Source organism: Erinaceus europaeus, chromosome 5 (assembly GCF_950295315.1).
Source record: "Erinaceus europaeus chromosome 5, mEriEur2.1, whole genome shotgun sequence".
Taxonomy (NCBI): Eukaryota; Metazoa; Chordata; class Mammalia; order Eulipotyphla; family Erinaceidae; genus Erinaceus; species Erinaceus europaeus.
The window spans coordinates 54526174-54535530 of record NC_080166.1 but is presented as its reverse complement, the minus strand read 5'-3'; the positions used below and the strand labels follow the sequence as shown (position 1 = coordinate 54535530).

At 42.7% G+C, this 9357-nt stretch overlaps 1 protein-coding gene and 1 pseudogene across 1 annotated transcript; both read right to left on the bottom strand.

Annotated features, from left to right (window-relative positions):
• Positions 1 to 465: 465 nt before the first annotated feature.
• LOC103108062 (P3 protein-like) lies at positions 466 to 1126 on the bottom strand (annotated as a pseudogene).
• Positions 1127 to 5131: 4005 nt separating this feature from the next.
• On the bottom strand, positions 5132 to 5621 carry LOC103108046 (large ribosomal subunit protein eL21-like). Its single transcript, XM_060191885.1, has one exon. The coding sequence runs from the start codon at positions 5588 to 5590 to the stop codon at positions 5132 to 5134; it is 459 nt and encodes a 152-aa protein (XP_060047868.1). The 5' UTR covers positions 5591 to 5621.
• Positions 5622 to 9357: the final 3736 nt, after the last annotated feature.

Here is a 9357-nt window from a genome sequence, read left to right as displayed (position 1 = left end):
ACCACCATAAGCCAGAGCTGAATAGTGCTCTGGTAAAAACAAACAAATAAAGAAATATAAAAATGATTTCACTTTGTGGTCCAGGAGGTGGCACAAAGGATAAAGCACTGGACTCTCAAGCATGAAACCCCAAATTCAATCCCTGTCAGCACATGTACTAGAGTGATGTCTGGTCATTTCTCTCTCTCACTCTCTTTCTCTCTGTGTGTGTCTCCTATCTTTCTCATTCACAAATATATAATTTTTTTTTGCTTCTCTCTTTTATTCAAACACTTTCTGGGCGGGGCCCACCTGCCTGAGTCTGCATGCCCTCTTTGGCACTGAAAGCTGGAGAATACAAAACAAGTAAAAAAAATAATAATAAGTTTGGGTTTTTCTGAGTGCATAGTGCATGAGAACTAAAGGACTTTGGTACACCTGAGCAGTGGGGACTGTGGTGGGGGCATGGCACAGGAAAGCGTGCCCTCAGGAGACTGGGCACAGGCTGGTATACATAGAATGGCCCACCATCCAGGCCAGCATCCCCGAGGTACCACTCAGCACCACAATGAAGGGCGCTTGGGAATCGTAGTCAGCCTGAAGGCGGCAGAGGAACAGCTGCAGCAAGGCCAAGGCCAGCAGACTGTTCTGCACCCCCACCTCCATGCTGATGGTCCGCCACTGCTGCGCTTCAGGCACACAGCCAGGCAGTAGCCCACCAGCAGGCCGACCGGGGGCACTGTGAGACCCACCAGCACAATGGGCAGCTGGACGCCCCGCCCACCAGGATGAAGACACCCATGAGGTAGGCCAGGAGGAGGCCGCCCAGGAGCAGCAGGAAGCTGAAGGGCTTTATGACCTGCAGCAGCAGCTGTGAGAGCCTAGGCAGCGTGCACCTGATGGCCACGCCAGCCGCCGTGGGCATGGCGATGAACAGCAGGGTCCCCAGGATCTTGGAGATGGGCACGTTAAGTAAAATAATTTTAAAAATTAAAAAAAAAAAATTCCACTTGGTCCAACCTACTAGTTTCCCACTTGAATAGACCACGAAATCCCTTTTGGATGTACTCTGTTGTTCCACACACAAGGATCTGTCAGTTGTCCTGGAAAACACCCTGTGGGGAATATTTAGCTCAAATCCTCTTGGTCAGACCTCCAGTGCTGCGCTCCCAAATACTTGCTAGCAGGACCAGTAAGGCCTGCTGCAAAACCAGTGAGTGGAATTAACCCCCAACTTTTCATCTGCACTATTCCAGCCTTTAGGTTCATGATTAATCAACAGTTTGTTTGGCTCTGTATGTTAACTCTCTTTTCAGCCACCAGGTTCCAGATGCTACCATGATGACAACAAGACTTCCCTGGACAGACAACCCCACCAATATGTCCTAGAGCACCACTTCCCCAGAACCCCACCCTACTAGGGAAAGAGAGAGGCAGGCTGGGAGTATGGATCGGACCTGTCAATGCCCATGTTCAACGGGGAAGCAATTAAAAAAGCCAGACCTTCCACCTTCTGCATACCACAATGACCTTGGGTCCATACTCCCAGAGGGATAAAGAATAAGAAAGCTATCAGGGGAGAGGATGGGATACGGAGTTCTGTTGATGGGAATTGTGTGGAGTTGTACCTCTCTTATCCTGTGGTTTTGTCAGTGTTTCCTTTTTTTTTTTTTTTTTTTTTGCCTCCAGGGTTAGTCTGGGGCTCAGTGCCTGCACTATGAATCCACTGCTCCTGGAGGCCATTTTTCCCATTTTGTTGCCCTTGTTGTTGCGCTTGTAGTTGTTCTTGTTGTCATTGTTACTGTTGTGTTGGATAGGACAGAGAGAAATCGAGAGTGGAGGGGAAGACAGAGAAGAGGAGAGAAAGACACCTGCAGACCTGCTTCACCACTTGTGAAGCGACCCCCTGCAGGTGGGGAGTCCGGGGCTCGAACTGGGATCCTTACACCGGCCCTAGTGCTTTGCGCCATATACGCTTAACCCGCTGCTCTACCACCCAGCTCCCCAGTGTTTCCTTTTTATAAATATGATAAAATAAAATAAAATATGACTGAGAGCTGCATAAGCAAAGTGTTAAACCATTCACGGGACTCTTCTGATCACAGAACCTTTGTGACTGCCCAGTTCAGTCATGCTCATGAAATAAATAGTATTGTCACCATCTACCGGTCTTCCTGCTCATTAATTTGAGATATAACTGGATATCACAGTACACGAGCTGCCTATGGACAGCACACTGACTCAGCTTTTGCATCGATTGCAGAATGATTCCCTGGTTATTGTTCTTTGACTATCTGTCTCCCTTTCACAGCCAATAAATCAAGTTTTGAATTTACACAGTTAAAAGATATCTCAGGGCAGAGGTAGATAGCATAATGTTTATGCAAACAGACTCTCATGCCTGAGGCTCCGAAGTTCCAGGTTCAATCCCTTGAACCACCATAAACCAGAACTGAGCAGTACTCTGGTAAAAAAGGAAAAAAAAAAAGATATCTCAAACTTGTTCACACCTCTTTATCCCCACTGCCAGCCTCCCTAGTTCAGGCTCTCATCACCTGTCTCTTGAAGACTGTTCTAGCCTTCACCACGCCTGCCTGCTGCCTCCCCTCTCTCTCCAACACAAATGCAGCTGGCTGATCAGGAGCCAGGAGCCTCTTTCTATGCCCCCCTCCTTACTAGCTATAGTAAAACCCTTTGTTAGGGGCTTAAGTCCAGAAACTTTAACATAGCAGATATGATTCTTTCTGGTTTAGTCCTTCTTGACTTCCCCAATTTAAATTCTCACTATAACTCTTTGCCTTTTTTAAATTTTTTTTTTTTACGATTTTATTTATTTGTGAGAAAGATAGGAGGAGAGAGAAAGAACCAGACACCACTCTGGTACATGTGCTGCCGGGGATCGAACTAGGGACCTCATGCTTAAGAGTCCAATGCCTTATCCACTGCGCCACCTCCTAGACCACTTACTTATTCACTTTATTTATTTGTTTATTTATTTTTATCAGAGCATTGCTTTGGTTTATGGTTGTGCTGGAATTTGAACTTGGAACCTTTGGTGCCTCAGGCATGGAAGGTTTTTTTGCAGAACCATTGCATTATCTCCCTAGTCCTGCATTTACTTTTTCTTATTTGTAAACTATTCAGTAACATATTTTTTAAGACTTTATTTTATTTTTTCATTATTACATTTACTTATTGGACAGAGACAGCCAGAAATAGAGAGGGAAGGGAGGAGATTAAGAGAGAGAAAAAGAGACACCTCTAGCACTGCACCACTTGCAAAGCTTTCCTCCTGCAGGAGGAAAAGCTTTAACCTTGGAGCTTTAACCTTGGTCCTTGTGCATTCAACCAGGTGAGCTACTACCCAGCCCCCAATTTTTTAAAAAATTTATTTATAAAATGGAAATATTGACAAGACTATAGGGTAAGAGGGGTACATCCACACGATTCTTACCACCAGAGTTCTGTATCCCATCCCCTCCCTTGAAAACTTTCCTATTCTCTATCCCTCTGGGACCATGGACCCAGGATCATTATGGGATGCAGAAGGTGGGAGGTCTGGCTCTGTAATTGCTTCTCTGCTGGACATGGGCATTGGAAGGTCGATCCATACCCCCAGCCTCTCTGTCTCTTTCCCTAGTGGGGCAGAGCTCTAGTTCGGGGGGTAGGGGGGCACTGCTAGGGTACATGTCTACACAGGGAAGTCAGGATGGCATCATGGCATCTGCAACTTGGTGACTAAAAAGCAGTAAGATATAAAGCAGAATGAATTGTAGACTAATCATGAACCTAAAGGCTGGAATATTGCAGATGAGTTTTGAGGCCTCCATTTTGGAAAAAGCTAATAGATCTATTTTGGGTATATTCCAAGGGGCCCATGACTTTACTAGTCTTTGCCTGAGTCTGACAGCTAACATGCAGGTAGACCAAAGGTATTGTCTGGGGAGATGGTGTCATAGTTGGGAAAAAGACTAGAAAGCTGGATCAAGGAATAGAGTAGCTCCCAAATATGGGAAAAGTGTATAAATATTGCTGACTGTAAACCCCATCAATTTGATCATATTTAGCACAGGAGCCTGTGTGACCTCTGCATCCCTGTAGGTCTGAGCTCACATTCTGTGGTCACAGCTAGGAACATTCCAGGCTGCACTAATTTCAGGACCCATCTTCCTTGGGTGATAGCTAGAGTATGCTATCCAACCTCTCCTCAGAGAATGGAACAGTCCCTACCATTGTTAATACACATTGATGGCAAGGTCCTATAGGGGCCCACAAGGGATCCATTTTGTTGTTCCTGATGGAGTGATTGAGGCAAGTGAAATAGGAAGTAGGTGAGGAGGGTATCTAGGTCTAGGTAGGAACTATTTATTTTTATTTTTAATTTCTTTATTGGTGGATTAATGTTTTACATTCCACAGTAAATACAATAGTTTATACATGCATAACAGTTCCCAGTTTTCTGGTAGAAACTATTTGATTAGGTATTTTATGGAGTCTTTTTTAGTTTTTTTTTTTTTAATTTAAGAAAGGATTAATTAACAAAACCATAGGGTAGGAGGGGTACAATTCCACACAATTCCCACCACCCAATCTCCATTTCCCACCCCTTCCCCTGATAGCTTTCCCACTCTCTATCCCTCTGGGAGCATGGACCCAGGGTCATTGTGGGTTGCAGAAAGTAGAAGGTGTGGCTTCTGTAATTGCTTCCCCGCTGAACATGGACGTTGACTGGTCGGTCCATACTCCCAGTCTGCCTCTCTCTTTCCCTAGTAGGTCTTTTTACTTGCTTGCTGCAATTATTGACTCACTGCAAACTACATAATTTGACAATCAACAAAATCCTCTTTTTTGTTTATTTGTTTGTTAAGTTTGTATTTATTTTTTTAACCAGAGCTATGTTCAACTTTGGCATATGGTTGTACTGCAGAATGAACTTGGTTCCTCTGCTGCCTCAGACATGAAAGTCTTTTTGCATATAACCATTATACGATCTCCCCAACCCAACTTCATTATTAATTTTTAGAGAATTACTTTTTTGCTATTTTAGGTTTTCTTCAACTTCTATTTTGAAGGTGAATCTTTAATTTTTTTATAGTTGTGATATTTTATTAAGTTTTTATATTGATCATGCCATGAATTCATAGGGAATAGGTTATAGCAGTTCTGTTTCCTTTCCATTGGTTCTCACAAAGTGTGCTTCTCTGGGTGGGGCAGGCTGGTGCTTCAGTTGAACCCAAGTCTCCTTCTCTTTGGCTTCCTTTTTTTTTTTCTGATCATTTTCTTTCACACATTTCAAGAAGCCATCTCTGCTCTGAGAGTGCTTAATATGCTCAATACGAACATTAATTCTCTTGGCAAGAATCTTGCCCTTGACTTGTTTGTTTACAACAATACCTATAGCATGCTGGGTAACATTGTAGACTCCTCCAGTTTTGCCATGGTAACATTTGTGGGGCATTCCTTTTTGAACAGTGCCCATTCCCTTTATATCTACAATATCACCTTTCTTATAGATCCGCATATATGTGGCCAAAGGAACAACTCCATGTTTTCTAAAAGGCCTAGAGAACATATAGCTGGTTCCTCTCCTCTTTCCCTTTGTGTTAGTCATTTTGGAGATTTACTGGAAGATGGCTGCTCCAGCCAAAAAGCGAACCTTTAAATTTTAACAACAGATTTACTAATTATCCAGGCCGTATTTTCTTTCGAGGATCTGTTGTGTAGTCTGTGGTGAACTTGATTCTCTCTCCCAACCCCTAATCTGTTCCTCCAGTTTTTAGTCATCTGTCTGTTTGGTAAGCATAGCCTCTAGTTCTTCATCAAGGTAGCTAACAAACTATGAATAATTCATAAATCTTACATAAAACTACCAAAACCACCCGTAAGCGAAATGAGATGATTGATCAGAGATGTTTGGCCACAGTTCTCAAATTAGCTAAGAATTAAATCAAATAGCTCATTGTATTAGTTGCTACATCACATTTCTTGGACCCATCCTTACAGATATAATGATTGCTTTTTTCAGGCATCCTGATAAGCCAAGCAATACCCCCCCCATCTTCTACCAATCTCTTACAAAAAAAAAAAAAAAAAAAAAAGAGGTTATTTTTGGCAAGCTTTGGCCCTGATGAACCCATGCTGGCATCTACCGTCCTATAGAGGGATTCTGATTTGTTCAACAAAGCCTAGCATTCACACTCACCTGGATCTCTCCAATTTGAAGGGAAGGGGTTACTCCCATAGACTTAAAACAACTTGGTGACTTACTGGACAGAGGTTACTCCTCTTGACAGCTAATCACAACCTGGCAGCACACAGGTAAAGTAAATCAAGCTGACTTTACCCAGGATACAGCCTCCCCCTCTAGTTCCCAGCACCCCCACACAATCCACAGAGCTCCAGAGCATGAGATCTGCCTTAAACAGTCCACAGATCATACCCTGTTCCCTTTCCTTTTCACTTTCTAATCTCTACTCTTACTTAGAAAACATTCACTGTCAAGTGCACAACATTCACTTCTGAGAAAGTTCCTAAAATATAGGTCTTTCTGGCATAGCTTTTGGCAAAATCTGTCCTCTGCCAAAAAGCTTTTGCATAACCATTATGCTATCTACCTCTGGCCCTGAAAACTGTTTTGGTAGGTATCCAGTATATATTTGTTTTGGGTTTTTGTTTCTTGCTTGACCTATATTCATTAGTTTTGAAGAAAGTTAATTTTTTAATTATTATCTTTATTTATTTATTGGATACAGACAGACAGAAATCGAGAGGGTAGGGCATGCTAAAGAGACACCTGCAGTACTGCTTCACCACTGGCAAAGCTTTCGCCCTGCAAGTGGGGACTGGGGGCTTGAACCAGGTCCTTGCACTTTATAACATGTGCGCTCAACCGGGTGCACCACCACCCAACCCCAATTTTTTTTTTCATTTGAATATAGGATTTTTTTTTTAGCTCAGGCTACAAGGTAATCTTTGAAGATATGCTTAGTAGAACTGAGTATCTCCTGGATTTGAGCTCTCCTTCTAGGTAGAATTCAAACTTAGTATGTACCCATTGGTAGAACCTTTGTTTTTTAATGTTGCTACTGTATAGTTCAATAAATTCCTAGAAATCAGTTGAATTGAATACCATTCTTGCTACCTACACTATCTGTAATAAAACTGAAGCAAAAAAAAAAGTCATAGTCCATAGCAATGTGGGTAGGGGAGTTGTGAAAAGAGGCAGAACAAAAAAGGTTATAAGTAAATTTTAGTTTATCTGGGCATGAGTCCTAATATAACATGGCATTCAGCCAGAAGATCCTAGCTTAGCCTTTCCAGCTTCCAGTTGAAATACCAGGAAGAGTGAAGAAGACTAACAAAATCAAAATTGAAATTGTCAGTAGGGGGGCTGGTGGTAGCGCAGCAGGTTAAGAGCGCTTGGCACCAAGAGCAAGGGCTGGCATTAAGGATCCTAGTTTGAGCCCCTGGCTCCCCACCTTCAGGGGGTCACTTCATAAGCAGTGAAGCAGGTCTGCAGGTGTCTGTCTCTCTGTCTCCCTCTCTGCCTTCCCCTCCTCTCTTGATTTCTCTCTGTCCTATCCAACAACAACAATGGCAGCAATGACAGCAATAGCAATAATAACAAGAGCAACAAAATAACTGGGTTATCACTGGAGCTCGGTGACGGCAGTTTGAATCCACTGCTCCTGGCATCCTTCCCCCTGCCTTTGTTTTCCCCATTTTATTGGGTAGGACAGAGAGAAATTGAGAGAGGAGGTGAGATAGGGAGAGAGAAAGACAGCCACCTGCAGACCTGCTTCACTGCTTGTGGAGTGTCCCCCCTGCAGGAGGGGAGCTGGGGTTCTTGTAAGGGTTCTTGTGCTTAGTACTATGTGTGTTAACCAGGCACACTACTCCCTGGCCCCTTAAATGTCAATTTTGCAGGTCAAAAAGCTCTTGCTCTTGCTTTGTTCCTAAGGAAATTTAAAAAGATTTAAAAAAAAAAAAAAGTTGAGACAGAGGAGCCAGCTCAGGAGTCCTGCCCATTCCATATGCCTGAGGCTATGAGCTCAAAGACACCCCCCCCCCACCCCTCAGCACCTTATTCCTTGAGGAAAACTAGGCAGGAGCTAGAGTAATACTGAAGATGTTGTTATTGTGCTGATGTTTGTTTGTATTAGTGATTTAATATTGACTTACAAAATTATGAGATAGCAGGGGTACTTTAAGCATATATAGTAGAGGCATCAAGACAGAAATAAGTATATTAGAAGCTGGTAACTGAAATGTTTTACGTATCTCACTGGTCAGGGGCAACAGAGACACTGGAGGAGGGAGAAGATTCCATCTCACTGATAAAAGCATGCCAACACTGGGGACCAGACTAGGAGCTGTACATCATCCTGCTGTTTAGTTGTGGAACTGAGAAAAGGAGTGTAGATAGAATGATAAACTGACTCTCACCTGACGCTTATGTTTTGGTGATAGTATTGGTCAGTTCTTACTATTTGGGGGGTCTCAGCTACCAACATTATAGATTTACAAGCTGGGAAAAGAAACATTAAATACTGAGTTGGTATAAGTTGGATGCCACCCCGCACACACCTCACACACACACTCCCTGGCCAACACTATGGATATATTTCTTTTCATCCTCTAGTGAGGAAGAAGGAAGATGGCTGATAATAATGAAGCTGTTTATAAGGAACATTCCATTTAATTCTACTTTGTGAAGTGAACACTATTATTATAGCTTTCTCTCTCTCTTTTTTTAAAAGAATTAAAAAATTATTTATTTTATTTTTTTATATTTATTTCCCCTTTTGTTGCCCTTGTTTTTTATTGTTGTTATAATTATTATTGTTGTTATAGATGTCGTAGTTGTTAGGACAGAGAGAAATGGAGAGAGAAGGGGAAGACAGAGGGGGAGAAAAAGATAGACACCTGCAGACCTGCTTCACCACCTGTGAAGCGACTCCCCTGCAGGTGGAGATCCTTACGCGGGTCCTTGCGCTTGGCGCCATGTGCGTTTAACCCGCTGCTCTAGTGCCTGACTCCCAGCTTTCTCTTTTTTTAAGTTTTATTTTATTTATTTATTTATTTTTATTTTGTATTTTTTACCAGAGCACTGTTCAGCTCTGGCTTATGGTGGTATGGGTGACTGAATTTGGGACTATGGAGCCTTAGGCGTGAGAGTCTCTTTGCATAACCATTATGCTGCCTACCCCAACACTATTCTTGTAATTTTCAAACACTGAAGTTTCAGGAGGTAAAGTAATTTGCCCTGCTCATGCAGATGGTAAGTGGCACATCTGGTCTTTGGACTATTGATTCCAAACCCAAACACTTAAATCTTATATTGAAAACAAAGTAAACCTGCAATAAACATTCCAGTTT